Source organism: Serinus canaria, chromosome Z (genome assembly GCF_022539315.1).
Source record: "Serinus canaria isolate serCan28SL12 chromosome Z, serCan2020, whole genome shotgun sequence".
NCBI lineage: Eukaryota > Metazoa > Chordata > Aves > Passeriformes > Fringillidae > Serinus > Serinus canaria.
In genome coordinates, this window is record NC_066343.1 from 9,116,349 (window position 1) to 9,135,250 (window position 18,902).

General features: G+C 42.7%; 1 protein-coding gene across 1 annotated transcript in view; it reads left to right on the top strand.

The window, feature by feature from the left end:
* ATG10 (autophagy related 10) overlaps positions 1–18,902 on the top strand; it is a 59,668-nt gene that overhangs the window by 33,328 nt on the left and 7,438 nt on the right. Inside the window, exons 4-5 of the mRNA XM_050987035.1 lie at positions 4,448–4,574; positions 11,027–11,124. Coding sequence (XP_050842992.1) covers positions 4,448–4,574; positions 11,027–11,124 — 225 coding nt within the window. The remainder of the gene's footprint in view (positions 1–4,447; positions 4,575–11,026; positions 11,125–18,902) is intronic.

The following is an 18,902-nucleotide window of genomic DNA, read 5'->3' on the forward strand; positions in this document are numbered from 1 at the left end:
ATAAAAATGGTGCAGCTGGTGGTAAAGGGTTTTGTACAACATCCATATTGTTGTACAAAACTGAAATCCTTCAGGGAGATACCTGCATTTTTACAGGCTGTGGTAGAGCGGGCTAGTTTTGATTAGAGCCTGTAAATTTGAGCACAGTGTGAGCATTTAGTACTGATGAAAAACAGCAGCAGTCAGTAAATGCACTCAGTGTCACCCCTCCCCAGGCAGGGTCACCTAGCTGACCACTGTGACCCCGCACTGCATGGTCAGTGACCAGTGGTGGCAAAGGCTCCACGAGGTCTGGAGGTCTCAGTTGAGTTGAGATCCTGCACAGGAGGGACCAAGGCCTGCAGAGGCTGGACCTTTGGGGGCTGCAGCAAGAACTGTTTCTGGAAGTTTGGGTGCTTGAGAGAACAGCCGGGAGGAGAACAGAGATAACATCTCACCACATGGCCACGCCCTGCTCATCAGCCTGCTTTAATTCTCCCTCATGAACACTGTCCTACCACTCAGTTTCCATGCTCAAATCTCCCTGTTTGCCAGGAGAGGAGTGTTGAAAGAGCTGCTCCTAAAAGTTCTTGCGTTTCAAGGGTTCTGCGCCTCTGAAGAGAGAGGAAGAGTGATACACTTTCAACTTTAGAGGCTGAAATGGAATTGACGTAAATGCATTCCAAGCAATGAAGGCAAATTTGCTTACTAATCTGGGTTGCATCTCCTTTTTCCCCCTCCTCACACTCAAAGCAGCATTACCAGTACCTGTGCCTGTGTCACCTCTTCCCAGTCCTGCAGGAGCATCTCCCAGGAGCCTGGACAAGGCAGGAGTAAACAGAGGCCAAGGCAGCAATAAAGGAGATGTGGGAACTGGAAGAAGGACATCCAGGGGAAATGTTTATTTGCACCACTTCTCTTACCTTTTCCCCCAAAAGGGAGCCTGCTTCTTAATTTCTAAGGGAATTCAGGTTGAGCAAGAAAGTCTGGCTCAGTGGGCCTCTGAAGGTGAGGTGGAGATAGGAAAGTGTTTGGTGTCAGTAGGGAAATCCATTTTTTTAGGTGATTCTGTCACCTTCCCAGCTTACCCTTGCCTTTCCTTCATGGTCTCCCTCTGAAGGTACCTTAACCCACACCTCCTTGCTGTCCTGCTGCCATTAAACTACCCAAAACCACAATTAACTCTCTCCTGCTGTCAAATTAACTCGTTACCACAGGTTTTAGACTTGCCTTCCTCATCAGGAGGAACAGAAATAGTACAAATATGCTATTTTGCCTTCGGAATGACACCTGGCAGTGTTTCTTACCTATTGATTTAAATAATTTAGCATTTTAAAAGGAACAAATCGACTTAATTTGTTTTGGGGATACTTAAAGGTTGAGGACAATTTTATATCAATTAAAATCAGTGGTAATTCATTTATGATGGAACTAATGTAATTAATTAGATAGTTGCTGCTTATCTTCTTTCTAATACATACATTGCTTTTAAACATCTGCTCAATAGTCCATTATGATAGCACAGGAGTGATTTTACCTGAGAGCAATAGAGGAGCAGATGCTTCCTGATGACAGCTTCCCAGTTTATTTAGGAAACAGCCAGTCAGTCCTGGATTCACAGTTTAACTTGAAGCGTGGCAGGCATGCAAGTAAATTTGAAAATCAGAAACAAAAAATTTGAGAAACAACTTTCTTCGTATAATTTTTAAAGATTGCAGTTTGGTTAAAATGCCTTTTTTGGTTGTTGTATATGACATTTTTTAAGGCTGATGTTTGTGTTTTGTCTTTTGTTTTGTGGTGTCTGTACACGTGAATGTTTTCCAGAAGTTACAAAACCATCCAAATTTAAATTTGATTTCAGTGTTGTCCAGTACAGTAACTAAAATTCAGCATTAGCTCAGAAAGAGTCAGAACAACAATATAAATACGAACAAAGCCTAGAACAAATATTCAGAGAAAGAGTTAAAATAGGCTGTCATGATATATGTAAAAATAAAGTGTCAGTTTTGGTTTTTAAAAGTAAGTTACACCTGTGTTTTGTATTTATGGCTTTATCTGTACTGGTTAAAGAGTGAAAATGAGATCTTGTGGGCTGGTACCAAACTGTCTGAGGCTCCTTGGTTCTAGTGATCCATTTGTAGATTTTTAACTGTTTCGAAGATCACCTAAAATGACTGTACTCTTTTTGTTCATCTCATCAGCAAAGTTCATCTCATCAACTACAGAGATACCATCGAAACTTGTAGGCTACAAAATGTACTTTGCCTGCAAAAACACTGTGGGCTGTACTTGCAGAGACTGTAGAGAGCACGACTGCACATCAGTGATGTGTCTTTTTAAATCAGAAAACGTGAAATTGCTGTTTCCTGAGAGGAAGGGGGATTAGAGTAGCCCTGAGAAGGATTCAGCTATTTGCCTTTGTGTGCAGATCTAAAATAGTCACAAATTAGTCATTTTACCATTATGTACAGAATGCAGTGTATGCAGACAGTCTTTTTTCTCTACAACAGTGGTATTTAACACAGGAACAGGTAGTGTTGCCATTTCCAGAAGTATCTTTTAGGGCAGGGTAAGCTGGTGACTAAGCAGGAGGCACGGCCGTGGTATCTGATGAAACATTAATGCCTGAGAAGCACCGTGTAGGCTCAGTTCTGAGCACAGACTCTTTCTCTTCCCCACCCTGACTGTACCTGGGCTTGGCTTTTTGTTTTCCCACAGGCTGCTGATGGTCTCTTTTGCTATTCTTACTGAAGCATTAATCAATTTTAAAGAAGGTCCAGTGTTATATAGAGAATTTTTTTTATTTTAAGCTGTATTTTACTTATAACCACTGGGTATGACTTGTGTGAGGAGGAAAGGAGCACCCCTTCTTGGTCTGTCACTCCTGTATGTGGGAACTGGGCATGTCATACCTGTCTTTGTCTGGCCTGTAACATCAGGAACAGCAATCAGCACTGTCCTTCTGGCAGGCTGACTTCTTCACATACAGTTTTTAAAAACAGGTTAACCCTGAGGGCGTGTTTTCAAACATTCCCATTCAGTGCTTTAGGCACTCGTTTCCCCATAAGCAAGAATCAGCCATGTTCCTGCAGACATCTGGGATTTACCAGGAAACCTTTGCTCTGTGGTCATCTGTGATCTTCTCGCTTTGCATCCAAAAATGTGTGGGCAGTTCCTTGGTCTGCAGCTTCCCAAGGTCTGGGCTTTCACTTGTGGACTTCTGTCCCTCTGCCTCAGCAGCATCTGGGTGCCTAATACACTAAATCTGGGGACAGTCACATCAGGGAAAAAAACCTGAAAATATCTTGGGTGTTGTTACTGTTAGAGTTTATCAGTTTTTATATTTTGTCATATATCGATTCATCCATTGCTGACTTGATAACGGATGTGAGATAAAAATGCAAAATAGCTGTAAATTTCTGGTGTGTTGTATGAACATAGTGTTCAGAGGATGCTGGTTCTTCTTTTCTGCTCAGTCTTTTTCTGTTTTGCTTGGACAGATATCATAAGCCAATGTTCAGGGTTGCTTGGCAATAGCCAAGTCATGAAATGCACGCCCAACCTGTGGGGCATTATGGTTGCTTAGTTCATGCATGTAAATTTGGGGGTTTGAGCACTGAACAAGTCCACACCCAGAGTGTCTTCTTGGAAAGTTTGTTCTTATGTTTAATCTTAATGGCATTATTAATTTAATGGTTCCATTTTCAGAGACATTGAATTATGACAGCTTTTAGAAAAGTCCAAACAACTGTGTGCTTAGCACTGTTGGAATATTAATTTGAAATGTTTGAAATTTGTGCTGCAGCTGTGGTATATCTCAATGCAGTTAGTTTCCTCTACTTTGATTTGTTTCAAATCTACCATAAACTTTAGTACTTTACACCTGAAATACACACTAACAGGGGCAAAAAAACCCCCTCTCAGTTTTATTATTACATGTTATGTTATTATTATAATTACATTACATTATATATTTTATACTATTAGCAAAAGCATCTCCTGGCAAAAAGCCTCTAAAGAAAGTAGATCAGAGGATTTTTGGATGATACATTTGATTTGTCTTTTGGCAAGCAAAACTGGATTATTTCAGGATACACTTCTAAAATGGTCTATACTGAATGTAATGAGGACAGGTACAGCTGTAGTCCCCTTATTGTGCCAGTTACTGTGCCATGAAGATTTTAGAGAGAGCCTTGGTGCAGCTTAGAAAGATCTCAGTTCTGGAAAGGCTTGCAAATAGTTCACAGTTTCTGGAAGGGAGTGTGCAAGATGTCTTACACTGTAGGTTTCAGACTTCTCTGATTTTCTTGCTAGCGTTGAAGAATTCCCTTGGGAGTTTGCATGAGTAGCGCTGTGAAAGGGGTGGTTGCCATTATTTCTGTTGTGCGCATTTACTGAGTTCATGACAATTTCCCTGGGCACAGCAGCAGAGGCTGACGTGCTGCCCTGGCCACGTGTGTCGTTCCAGGAGCCCTCGGATGACTCCCAGGCCGCTGGGGTTTGCAGCACAGAAGAAGTGGTTCGCTACGAGTACCACGTCCTCTACTCCAGCAGCTACCAAGTGCCTGTGCTGTATTTCAGAGCTTGCTTCTTGGGTAAGGCCAGCACAGACTCCATGTGCTGCGTGCAGTAGATGTTGGAAATTTTGTATTAGCTTGAGGAAGAGATGTAATAAGAAACCAAGAGGTGAGGCTGCCCACCAGAGAATTTTTCAGTGCTCTGGACACAGAGCTCCAGGACCGTGGAGGAGATGATATCATCTCAGCCTGAGGGAGGCTGATCTTTGGCTCCTGGCATCTTGCCTGTGGTTGACTGAAACTGCCAGTCATTTTTCTTATTCTTTTCTTGAAATGACTACAAAAACTTAGTGCTGCAGGTTTAAACTGGGCTGGGCAATCAGTGGGCATAACCACAGTGCTTGAGCCACAGTTTGAGCCACAAGGCTGGGGTCTAAATGTGTCTTTGAAAATGTATGCTGTTTTCTGTTTAAATCTGCTGCTTAAGGGAAAATAAAATAATACCGATAGGATATTGACTTTTTTTTTTGTATTGAAGCTGGCTCTTGAAACAGTCTGATCCTGTTCCCTCCCTGGTATGTACATCTTGCTACCCACTGCTGTGTGGCTGTAGCCACTGTGATTTCAGCCCCCATCCTGTCAGGGGAGGAAGGAGGAACACTCAGCCTCCCTCGGAGGGCACTGTTGGTGTCACTCATTTGATCAGCAGGCACGGAGTGATCACACTGCAGCACTGGCTGTGCTCTGTTCCTCGCTGCCCCAAGCCTGTGTACCTGTGCTCCAGGACCACCTGGCTTGTGCCTGCAGTGATGTGGACAGCAGGACCAGCTTGTGGCACTTGGGGACAGTGTTGAGTGGGGAGCATGGCTCTATTGGATTAAGGCTTGGACTCAATCATTTTAGAGCTCTTTTCCATCCTAAATGATTCTATGATCAGCATCTTCTGTGTTTTGAATAATATCTTAACTTTATCTAGATAAAGATGTCTGAATGTTGCCAGTGATATCTTTTCCTTTTTAATTAAAAAGTAGCTTAAGCAGCTTTGAATGTGTTTGGTAGATTTAATCACTCTCTGCCTTATATTGTTTAATGGTTTCTAATTTTGCAGTGTTAGCGTTTCAAAAAGCACTTCAGATTCAAAATTGAAGAACAAATTCTCGTAGGCTCCCTGGTGGAAAGATTTTAGTCTGAGTTGCAGTTTCAGGAATGGATAATTTGGGGTAAATTTTCAGAGTGGGACATGGGGAACTGGGGACATTGCTCTGCCTTTACCACCACCAAAACTCATTTGCACACATCCTGTTGCAGATTTATTTCCAGCATTATTACAGACATTTACAAACGTGCAGCGATTTTTGCATTTGAACTTATTGTGCAGACAGGCAGATGAAGGTAGTTTTGCTGTGAGAGACGGGTTAGCCTATTTGTGGTCCTGAAAAATGTCATCTTCTTGATTTTTGCTAAATTTGTGGTGCAGTGTCTACAGAAGAGGACGGAGATGGTGCAGGTAGAGGAAGTAGGACAGTATCTCTACTGTACTGTACTTCCATATAATTAGTATTCACCATAAGCAGTTAATCACCAGAGAAGAGCTCATAGAGACAAAACAAGTTGTTTAGCTTGTCAGCACCAGGGAATCGGAGGTGTTGAAACATGACTCCTTATAGCTGGAAGTGGATATTACAGGAGCCAGTGGATGATCTAATGCACAATCATGCTATTATGTGCCAACAGCTCCCCTTGCAGTACAGAACTGTAATTGCTCCTACAAGTTCAATTATCCTTTAAAACACTTCTTGGGAACCTTTTACAATGGAAAACAAGGGCTTTTTTTAGATGCTTCCGAAGGTCACCTGGGTTCTCTTCAGCATTTTGCATTCTCTTTTAAATTATAACAATATCTGACTCTTGAAGGGAGCAGGATACTAAATGCTGGCAGTAAGTGTGTTTCCTACAGTGTTACCAGCTGGTATTCTCTGATTTTAATTATGGGCAGCTTACTTTTGAAAATGAAGAATTCTGTCTTCCCTGCACGTTGTTGGTCTGCCTATGCTGTGCTGTCTGAAGGTCCTAAAGTGGGATTTTTGGAAATGTGCAGTTGGCACGTGCTCACGATCACTGGAGATACCTGAGCAGAGTATCCTTTGTCTTGTCCCAAGCCTGCTGTGAGGAAAACTCTGGGAAATGCCCTGAGTTTTCTCCTCTGGAAGTAAGAGTCCATGTGATAGGCTCCTCACTTTGTTTGTCAAGACAACCAGCAATGCTCACTGCATTGCTCACCTGCACTAATCAAGGAACAATCTCCCCAAGACTTACCTCAGTTTCCCAGTCAAAATTCCTACCATTGTTTGTAGACTCGGTAAGAGGAGGGGTTCCTCACAAGTCTCCTGTGAGCTGTTCCTGGTTCCCCTGGGATCCTGCCCATACTGATCCCCGTGCTAATTACAGCTGGCTTCGGGAGGTAGAGGTGAGCTGTAATCCTTCCAGTGGTTCCACAGCCCTGCCCTGTCTTGCCTTCCCCAGCACAGGGCACAGAGCTGGAATTCAGAGCTGTGCTTCCACCCTGGCAGTGTCTGCAATGCCCATCGCACCTGGGAAACAATGATTCTTCTGTTCAGCCTGGCCGAGGGCTTTTGCAGCATTCACTTCCTCCCTTTGTATAACAGCAGCTGATGCCAGCCTGTCCAAATCTGCACTCCAACAGACGCTTTACAAACTTCTCTAGAGTGTTGAAATCAATGAAATCCTGCCTTTCTCCTGCTGCATGTGACTGCAGCTTCCATTTACCTGGTCTCTCAGTCCCTCCTAGGAAAAAGGCTCCCTGTGGAGGTGCTGGGGGGGATTTTCTTGTGGTCTCCAGCTTGGTTGTCATTCTCAGGAGCTTGTGCCAGTGAAGACATCCAGTTCTCAGTCCTCTCTGCTAGGAGCATTCAAGCACTACAGATCACTTCTTCTGCAGAAGGGAAAAAGTTGCATTGTATCCTTGCCCCTGCTGTCTAAATTGTAGTAAATAACTTACTTTCTTTAACTCATCTTTTTTCTTGTTGTTTGTGAGATGAAGTTTACTATGTAAGGTGGTGCAAAGTAAGGTTTGAAATTTTGATTGCAGCAGAACTAAAACATTTTGAGAGACATCTAAACTTTTCTTGTAATCTCAGGGGATGGATTTGCAGGGAAGATCTTGTTCTGTGCAAGGACAAATACTTCAGTTGAAAATAGTGATTAAGCATGATGAGACTGTCTGGAAAGGTGTTTGGGAACATTATAGGGTACAAGAAGATATTTTTAGGCTGTGTGTTTATACATAAGAAACATTTTTCACTGCCTCATGATACTTGCCACGTGGCTTTTATTCCTAATTTCAGACCTGCTGAAGTCACAGTCAAGTGTCAGGAGCTCAGGGCAGAGGCTAATTTCTCCCAAAATCAGCCCTGTGCCTGCCGTGCCATCCAGAAACGGAGCACTTCTTTCTTCCCCTGGCTTCTGAGACTACCAAATAGGTAGTTGAAGAAATGCATGAACCCCTGCTGATATCTGATGTCAGCAATTAGCCCTCTTGGAGACAGATGGTGTAGGCAATTATCCTTCCCCTTCAATGCTGGCATCAGCCAGATGGGCTGAGCTAGGTCCAGTAAGCTTTCTTTAATCAGCAGAGTATTTTCCTCTTTTCCTACTCTTTAAGATGTCAAGGAGCTTCAGTCTTTTCCTGAACCATCCCCATCTGAAGCCAGGCATTCAGAACCCTCTTGCCATACATTAGAAAGCCCACAGTGAGGTATCAGCAGCACAGGTGAGCCCAGGCACCATTCAGGAATCACCCCATGTGTGGAGAAAATAATGGCTCGTCTCACACTTCTCCTTTTTCCTGCAAAGGCAGAGAAGCAGCAGGAAAGCTGGCTAAACACTGAAAAGAAAGAGCAGGACTAATGGGAATCAACAAGGACTGCACCCCTCACTCCTCTAGAGAAGAGAAAAGGAATGAGGTTTCCAGGTTGACCTGCTCAAAATACTCTCTCAGCTCAGTGGCAGCTAAATCCCTGCCAATAAAAACCATGCTAATCAGTGGTTAGAGAGAGGGAGCTTCTGAGATAGGGCAACTTCCTCCAACCCCGAAGGCATGACTTTCTGTATGCACAACCACACTGGGCCTGGCTGAAGTGCTTTCCAGAATACAGATTTACTTCCTGAGCTCAGAAACATGTAACCACCGTGTCCTTTCTCAGAAACACAGCTGCTCTAAAGACCATATCCTGTAAGAACTGGTTTTATTGTGGCTTTGGACATAACTGAAATTGAATAATTTCTGTGATCATATATTCTCTTAAGCTGTATGAGGTTTTTTTCCTCATTTGGTAGTGGTTTTTAATATTGTTTCTTTGTAAAATACATCAGACTGAAGCCCCAAAACAATTTGTGCACCATTTCACCCAAAGCGTCAAATAACCTTTAACTGAAAATCTTAGAAATTGTTGAAAGCTTTTAATTGGGAACCTCTGAAATTACTAAAAGCCCTCACTACACATGAAGAAAATAGGATACAGTGACTTGGGAAGCCTGAAAATTTTCTCTGAAAATAAATATGGAATTTTGTCTGCCTAAAGAATTTCTGCTCTTTGCAGAAATTAAGGTCCAGCTGAGAATGCAGCTCCTGTGTGGTCTGACAGCCTCACCTGGCTGCTGTGAGAGGGCACTCAGTATTCTGCCTTTAACTATTTCTTATTTGTGGGGATGGGATTGAGTTAACCCCGGCTGGGCAGTCTAGAAGCTTTTGTCAGAAAAGTTTTTTGTAGTCTTAGCAGTGTAAATAATAAAACTATCCCAGCTGAACTTGGGATAATCCTTGGGGCACACAGCAAGCTGTGTCCTTGTGGGTTACTAAATAAATGGATGGGGGGGTGGTGAATCTGGAGCCTTCACCTTCCTCCCCTGCCCCTTCTTTTGGCTTGGTGCTGCTGTTCCCTTCAGGTTCTGGCTGAACTTCCCTGCTCAGCTCCATCCCAGGGAAGAAAAGAGGCATGAAGGCAAGAGGCTGCTTGGCTCAGCAGGTGCCACAGTGGGCCCTTGTTGCCAGCAGCAACAATTACTGCCTGCTCTGTCAGACCAGCTGGATGTTTGAGGTCTCAGTGGTTGTAAGAATGTGTAACAGGGCTGCTAAACATGTGAGAGTGATGGAAGAAGGGGGTAAGAGAGCCCAAGAGCCCAAAGAATACAGATCTGTGTTTAGAGCAAGTCCAGGAGCCTCGGAATAGAATGAATTCGCCATGTGGTAAAGACAAAACTTGTTTTTAACTATAACATGGTTAATATTTCAGTAACTTCTGATCATTTATAAAATGGGACTGTCAGAGTTAGAGTAATCCATTGCACGTGTACGTGAATCTGCTCAGTGTTATTATAAAAATTCTCAGAGAAAGATTTACAGAGCACATCTACAATGGCAAATCAGAGGTTGCACTAGAACACGTGTTATTGTACATTTTACACTTGGGCTTTCTCTGCTGAGAACAAAATTGCAGATATGCATGGCATTTCATATCACTTGCACACAGGTGATCTGAGTGTAAATACATCCTCTTGATTTAAATTTATGCTGTTGTAGCAAATTCTTTCTGAATGTTAGACTGTCCCCAGCACAACTCTGGCATCTGTCATCCCAAGGCAGTGGATGTGATGGTCTAACAAGTCTTACCTTCATGAGGATAGCATGGAAAAACTGATTAATATGCTGTTACCCCTCAGATACTTCATTTGCCACGTGATTCTGCTGTATGGTTCTTAGATAAGTTCAGAACTTCCTGGTTTTTTTAATAAATATGTGCAGAAAATAAAACAGAGGCTGTAGGCAGCTGGTTTGAACTTGTGTCTAAACATGGCATTCAAATATTAATTGTGTGAATAAATCTTTTTCATTTTACAGACATACAAATGTCAGTAGAATAAAACCATTTATCAGAGGATGATCGTTTCTGACACCTGATAAATGCCAAGATGAAGCTACTTATTGAAAGTCTATTGAAATAATCTGTTTGCCATAAACAAATATTCATTAAAGTAGACATGCTTATTTTCTAAGTGGTTGACACTAATATCTTGGCATAATTCTAGCATCACAGCTAAAAACCTGATGCAGTAAAGCTAGATAAATGTAGCTCAAGGAAACATTGTGGTCGCACGAAAATGCAGTAAACTTTTATCTGCAGGATTTTGTTCCTTAGATTTTCTTCACTCTCTCACTTTGAGTTGCATATATTTACAGTAGGTGATTCTTCATTAAGTTCTTTTCTGGTTTGAAATCCATCTTACCAAAACTTTGTTTTACAAAACCAGTTACACTTCACACCTTACAATCAGCACACAGTGAGTTGTTACTCTCAGGTGACAGAGAAGAAAACCAAACAGGGAATTTAGGGTGGTTCTATGTGCACCTTCAGCCAGGATTTGAATGGTTTTCAGTTTTAATTTTGCTGTTCTGTATTAAAGATACAGTGTGCCCAAGAGCTTTGGTTAAAGATGGTTGTTTTTTCCCCCAGATGGAAGGCCTTTAACTCTGGATGAAATATGGGGAAGTGTTCATGCATCCTACCAGGCTCGTCTGCAGGAGGGGCCCTGGGACACTATTACACAGCAGGTGAGAATCCTCTGGTCCTTCATGAAATTGGGGAGTGAAATATATGCCTGGATCCTCAGTGGTCTTATTCCTCTCTTGCACAGAAGGGAAAAAAATTAAAAAAAAAAAAATAGATGTCTATATCATGTCATGCTGAACCATTTACCAGCAATAGTTTCAGTCCTGGGTTTTGAAGGATATATAAGTGTTCACCATTTAAGGCTTGCTTTGACAGTATTTCACATTTAAAATACTTTTCCAAAGCCAATCATCAAAAATTCAGGCAGTTTCTGAGTAATCGTGAATTTGGGTAAATACAAAAGCAGACTTGTTTATGTAAATAAAGTATTTCAGTGTAACATCTCACGGATTGTCTGGTAATCAAATTACCAAAAAAGACTGTGTGTAATTTTCAGTTTTAAATAGACTTGCAGTCTTCAGGATTGTACAAGGGAGAATTGGTTTCCTATCCTAAAATAAGCTGGTGCTGTCTAATAGCCACATGGCTCAGAGCTGAGCTGGTGTCCTCCCTTTCCTCCAGGTCTCACAGCAAATCTGACAAAGAATTGAGACTCTCCAGGTGTGAGGTTTTTCCCATCAGACCAAGATACCCCTGTGTCTTCTCTCCCTCCCCTTCCCCTCCTTAGTTTTTTTATTTTAGCTGTTTCCAGGCACTCAGGTCTCTCTCCACAGCAGCATGACAAGGATGTGACATCCACCAGGTCCTCCTACAGGTGCTCCCTTAATTCAAATAACATGGTTTAATTGCAGGAGGCCTGTTTGTAGATGGTGCTCAGCCATGGGAACCCAAGCAGAATTCTTGTTTTTTGCAGCCACAGACTATTATTTATCTTATAACAGCTTCCTGAGAAACTACCAAGCCATGGGTGTTCTGGTGATTGCTGTGCGTGTGTGAATTCCAGTTGTGAGCTGGCAAGTTCTTACAATACACACTTTTCACATGAAGCATTAATTACCTGGCTTGTCTGTGAATGAAGATGAGGAAACTGGGTTTTAATAACATAATGTAATCCTGTGGCACTACTGAGAATAAAGCATAAACGGGATGTTTGGAATGTGTGAAATCAGAGTTGGGGAAGCCAAAAGGAAATTCAGGTCACTCCCACACAGGGATTATTTTTGCTTCTTAAGGGACAGTAAAGTAAAAACTGTCCTGCATCTAATAACTGGAGGTGTGTGTGGGATACTTACACACAAATTCCTGTAGAAACAAGAGTTTTGGGTGGCAGAATGTGCGCAGTGATTAATCTGATTCTGGGACACTCTCCAGAGGTGGTACTGTGGAGTCAGCTGTGAGTGCACTGACAAACACAGGAAGAACATTTTGGAGAAATTAGCAGAGTTAACAGCTGCAAAATGTGACTTTCTGTGAAACAAGGAGATTATGGAAGATGATGAAAACTAGCCTGCAAGCCTCAGATCAAAGCAAGAGTCAGGTCTACAAGAAAAAAAACCTGCTTTTCTCTGTCAAATGAATCAGGGATCTGAACTGAAATACGGAGTTTTGTCTTGCCTTGCTGCTTTTCTGCTGACCCATTTTGTTATGTGGGTTAGGCTTTGCCTGCAGGGACACAGATCCTATAATGCAAGTCACTGGGCAAACTCATCAAATCAGGCTGGAGCACTCAGTGCACATGAGCAGCAGAATAAAAAATGGTTTAGGATTTTAATCCAAAAGAGATACAAATTTTAGATGCTACAAGCACTCCACCACTGGGAAGAAAAATTGAGCTTACCAACATGCATGTTCCTTAACTTTAAACAAGAGCTGATCTGCACGGTGATTGGCAGGCCAGGAAAAGAAAGGCTTACTGACTTTTGGGGACTTTTCCCCCATATATTTTATGAAATGAAGGTGCCAGACCTGCGCACATTTTAGATGCAACTATATTTTGGTGTATACTCCCTTTGGTAGAATACATCTATAATGAAATAAATCTCAGGAACTGAGACAAGTTGCACAGAGAGGAGATATTTGACATTTGCAAATTTTAGGTAAAATTTGGACTTTTATAGTTACTTTTGATGATGGTGGAAAGCTATGCTCATTTCCAGAGAAAGCATCTTGAAATATTTTTCCTGACTAGATTACTACAAAAAGCAGAAGTCAACTAGTTACCTTCTCATAAATAAATTAACATGATAAGGTTGCATAGTATTTCATAATGATGATTGATAAATGGTGATGATTTAATTGCACTTCCTCTAGTAATAATCTTAAAATGCTCAAATGAAGTTCCTGTGATTGGCTTTCTTGTGAGTTAAATCTCCCTGGGGTCTTCAGTCATCCCTTCTCTACATCCGGCGATAACTTGCTTTAGCTGTTTTAAATAATACAAATCAATTAGAACACACAGCTGTTTAACAAAACTTCCAAATGTTGCTACAGGTCTCTGTGGGTATTTCCTGATGACTTATAATGACATCAATTTAGCACACCTGGTAAGATCTGTGTGAGCTGGAAGTGGCTTAATTCTGCAATGACAGGAAAATTAAGGAGTATATATGGATTACTGTTGCCTTCCAGAAATGTTGCCAACTGTGATTTTCAGCTTCTTTTTAGGAGGATTCAGAACTGGAATTACAGATATTGCAACCCATCTCCTGAATTGTTTACTTGTAACTTAGTGGGTGCTTTTTAGTGTTATTTATTTATATTAGCAAGTTAAATACCATATAAACATATATTATATGTATGATGTATAATATTTATATTAGTTATTTATAAGAGAGCATACACAAATACATAGTGGTACTGCCTAAACAGCTCAAACTTATTGGGCCCTCTGTGTGTAATAAATATAATAAATAGCAGGTGTAATGTCCCAGTTAAGAAGGCAGCAGCCCAAAAGCGCCATGGTCAAATGCTAAATGGTGAGGCAAATTGAGAGACTAAAACTTCACAAGAACAGGAAAAATGTTAACCAAAAAAAAAAAAAAAAAAAAAAGGAACAGAGAGTGGAGAACAGAAATGAGATGAATGGGGAGAAATCTTCCCAAATATGAAAGTGAACATATTTCATCACATAGTAGTGGTGTAAGAACCAGAATTAAAAAAAAAAACAAAACCAGATAACTAATACAGAGCTAGTTTGTAGAGGCTGCATGTGATCTTTTATAATTTTGGAAGCCTCTCTGAAGATGGGTGGGAGATGTGAAGCAGCAGAGGGTGACTCGGTGGTTATAGCCATAACTTCAGGCTGGGGGCCCTGGTTGGGTGTTCTCTGTGGAGTTGGAAATGCAAGACTGAAAGGCTTTTGTTGTTAGCATGGGTGTGGGACAGGCATGGTCCGGGCATGAATTTTCATCCTGCTGTGGCTGAGGGCTGCACACCTTTTTGAAAGTGCCTCCATCAAGATCCAGGACACTGCTGTAGCTTTCACATCCAGGCATTTTCCACAGAGTGTGGAATGAGCTGGATTGATGGATACAGTCACCTACTAGGAGGTAAACTGAGGTCCACAGATTTCTCAGGCACCTTCTGAAATTTAATTATAATGGAATAAGGGATTGAAAAAAAATGGGTAAAGGCACTACTGAATCTTCATCATTTTTTTTGCCCTAATGGATATTTATAAAAGTGTAGACAAAGCAGAATGACTTCAACAGGGGGAGAGACAACACTCTGACAAATACATTTCTAAAACTATGATGAAACTGAGTATTGATGTAATTAATTGTATGAACACAGGTTCCTAAGTCCATTTTTGATTCTTGTTATTTCTGCTAATCCACGCCTTCCATTAATTTTTTCCCGTGTGGAAGCAAACTAGCAGGAGAATTTTGTAAGCTGATGAATGAAGCTGATCACAGTCAGTAGCATCACCAACAATTTTGTTTTTAACAGAGTGGTGCTGTCATAAAGGCTGACCTTCCCCTGAGGAAACAAAGTCGTAAACACAATCAAGAATATGGGCTAAGGCTTAATCAATGCTTGGTGATGATGGAATGTAAAACCAAACATCCAAGGATAGAAATCGAATTGCATTATTGCAGGAGGCTCAAGGGTTGAAAAACTCCCCCAATAAAACAGGAACTAAACTTGGTGACTTGAAGATCCTACAGAAATAGTCTTCAAAATTAATCTGTGAGTCAGGATTCCAAAGGGCTCTGGAAACTGTGGAGTACATGTGTCCATACATGGCTCCCCTTCTTTTTAACCAGCACTGTTCAGATGCAATTTCTTCTGCTACCAAAGTGCTCCCAGGCCTGGGAGGGGACACATTTCATGTGTGACACTTTGGTTCTGGATTTGCCAGCAATAAATCCACATTTTCCTGCATGTTGCTGCAGAGAAAGTAACTCAGACCATTCTGATACTGACTGTATCCTACGTTTCTGAGTAGTGAGTGGTCAGGAATTTTGCATCTGTTTTTTCTCAGCCATTCATTTCTCAGTTTCATCTAAATGAGGTGGTTTTCTTCTGTCATTTGATACTTAGCAGGTAGTTTTAATATGTCCCTTCGGTCATATCAAAAGTATTCAACCAAACCTAAACTACAGAAATCACAACACAGAACTGCACCTACTTCTGAGTTAATCCAGAGTCTTTTTCAGCCAGGAGTTAGGAATCTGGAGGACACATTCTTCATAGCTCCTCAATAATCCTGTCCATTACATCACTTAATTTATAGCAGTGTTAACAGGAAAATCAATAAACATTATTTCTAAAATGTCAGGGATGTTAATAGTGTGATTTAAAAAAGGAGAAAGAGTCAAAACTCTGAACAGAACACATTGATATAGTGTTGTAGAGGCACATCTTGCTGAAAATGTGATAGGGAGGATTTAAATCATTACAGCTCAGTCATTTTGAAAAATGTGGTAAGGTATCTATTCTTAGACACACGATTCTTTCTTGCCATATTGTGGGATTTTGCTAAGTGGGGGAGGCTGTATACAGTATTTCTTAACAGAAGGTTGCTAGGATCGCTCCTAACGAATTTGAGTTGCATCAACAGTTGCTATGGATCCCCTGCTAATATTTTTGGAAAATTATTAGTTCAACTTCCTGAGAAATGGGAGTCTTACCAGTACAGACTGGAAGGCTATTTGACAGGGGAAGATATGAGGATGGCAAAGCTGGGTTGGTATTTATTTCCCACTAAAATCTTCTACAATGCGTTGAACTCCTGGGGTTTCAACCAAGCTATAGTATTGTACAAGCTACCAAGGAGGTTTTATTTTAAAACTGATTGTTAATTTAGCTACTGATTATTAATGTTCAGCCGCCCTACAGCTGAGTCATACTTTTCCCCATAAGACTTCATGGACAATAATCTAGTTCAACTAATTTAATAGAGGGAGAAGACCAAAAAATGAACTAATACTAAATGTAGAGTAAATGCAGAAGCTTCATGGATGCTGACAGATGTGCAGCTGGTGGCATCTGCCAGGACTTGTGCAAGGCATTTGTGTCTGACATGACATCCTTGTCTCTGAGTTGGAGAGCCGTGGGTTTGGTGGATGAAGGCCTGGGTGGGTGAGGGAGGGGGCTGAGTGGTCACACTTGGGCATTTGGGGTCAGTGAGTCGATGTCCAGGTAGAGACCAGGGATGAGTGGTGGCACCATGGGGATCTCATGGAGCTCAGCAGGACCCAGGTCAGGGCAGTCCCAGGCACCAGCACAGGCTGGGACTGAGCAGCCCTGGGGGTGCTCTGGGGCAGGGCTGGGACCCCAAACCCCGTGCTGGGCTGGGACCCCAAACCCTGGGCTGGGCTGGGACCCCAAACCCTGGGCTGGGCTGGGACCCCAAACCCTGAGCTGGGCTGGGACCCCAAACCCTGAGCTGGGCTGGGACCCCAAACCCTGGGCTGGGCTGGGACCCCAAACCCTGAGCTGGGCTGGGACCCCAAACCCTGAGCTGGGCTGGGACCCCAAACCCTGAGCTGGGCTGGGACCCCAAACCCTGAGCTGGGCCGGGCCCAGAGCCCAGAGCCCCGTGCTGGGCCGGGCCCAACGTGGGCAGCAGGGCAGGGGGGATTCTGCCCCTCTGCCCCTCGGTCAGAGCCACCTGCAGAGCTGCCCCAGCCCTGGGCCAGCCCAGGAAGGAGCTGGAGCTGCTGCAGCCAGGCCAGAGGAGGCTCCAGGATGGGCAGAGGGATGGATGGAGCAGCTCTGCTGGCAGCCAAGGCTGGCACAGCTGGCACTGCTCCCCCGGGCAGGAGAAGCTTTGGGCTGAGCTCAGGGTGGCCTCGCAGGGCCTGAAGGGGCTGCAGCAAAGAGGGACAGAGACAATTGCCAAGGGCTGCAGGGACAGCCCCAGGGAATGGCTCCCAGGGCCAGAGGGCAGGGCTGGCTGGGACCTTGGCACTGAGGAATTGTTCCCTGGCAGGGTGGGCAGGCCCTGGATCCCTGGCACTGCCCAAGGCCAGGCTGGACATTGGGACAGTGGGAGGTGACCCTGCCATGGCTGGGGGTCGGATGGGATGAGATATAAGGCCCCTCCCAACCCAAACCATTCCAGGATTCTATAATAATTTACATGCAGAAATGAAAGCAGTATGGAGTTCCCTGCCAGTTTCTTGGGCATAATTCAGGAAAGGCTTTCAAGTCCCAGTACTATTGCTACTTGAGTTACTCTGAAATGAAGATTCAGTAATATTTTCCATGCAGATTTGTAATTAATTGAACAAATTACAGTGCAATAGTATTGATTCTCTTGATTATTTTCTACTTCTGTGGAAAAACCTGTTTCAGTGCTGTGCATTGCATTTACAGATAATTTATCTAGCAGTGGTTCTGCTTCCAGAGAGCTTCCCTTGCTGAGATTTGTGAAGTAAGTGTAAGAGCACCTTCCCTGCCTGGTGTGTCATTTCTCCTTGTAAGCTGGGGTGGGTCTGTTCTGCCTTCCCCCCACCTTGACTGCTGGCTGTTCACTTCTGGAATGAATCTGCCTACTGAACATTCCCCCTTAAGGAAAAATCCTAAATTACACAACAGCATTGACTGCACAGTATGAAAGAAGTGAGGCTCACTCATATGTGGTACACTCAGATCCATTTGAGAGGCCACTGGAGGGGCCACAGGGCAGGTAAACCGTAATGTTTTTTACTTTATAAATTAAAAAGAGCATTTGAAGTGCCACTGAAATAGGAGTTAGGTATCTGTGCTAACAGGAAGCAGTTTATACCTAAGCACCTGCGCTCTGGAGTGGTGGCAGCAGATGGTGTCAGCAGTTCAAAAGCATTTAGACAAATTCATGAGGCCACTTGTCCATAAATGGATGCAAAATTACCTGGCAGGAGTGAGTCCTGTCCTGCAGTGCCCGGGGTGCAGAGCTGCTGGGGGAGGCAGGAAACACTGCTGGGGCATCCTCTGGAATCTCTGGGATTATGGGATGAACCCTTTCAGGCCACTTTTGTCAAATGCCAACATGGGTTTGGAGTTTTTTGGTTGTGGTGGTTTTTTTTTTTCCCCTTATAATTTCTTAATCAGGGTAGGAAATCTGTCTCCAGTGTCTTTTCCATACTTCCACAGCTTGTTGGATCGTTCAGTTTTGCACCTTAGATGAATCTCATAACTTAAGAACAGATTTTAAATAGTAATTAATTAAGACTATATGCTACATAACTAAAATGGTGACAACTGAATTAATCTACTTTTGGCAAGCATGGAAGAAGAATCATCTGTTTATTTTCTTAGGAAAATGGCTGAGATGCCATTTCTTGACAATGTAACTATGGACCTGCCAATTTTTAAGTATAAAGTTTTCTTGAAAAATCCTAAATGCATAAGTTACGTGCTTGTGAGAAGCTTTAAAGCCTTAAATGAGGCT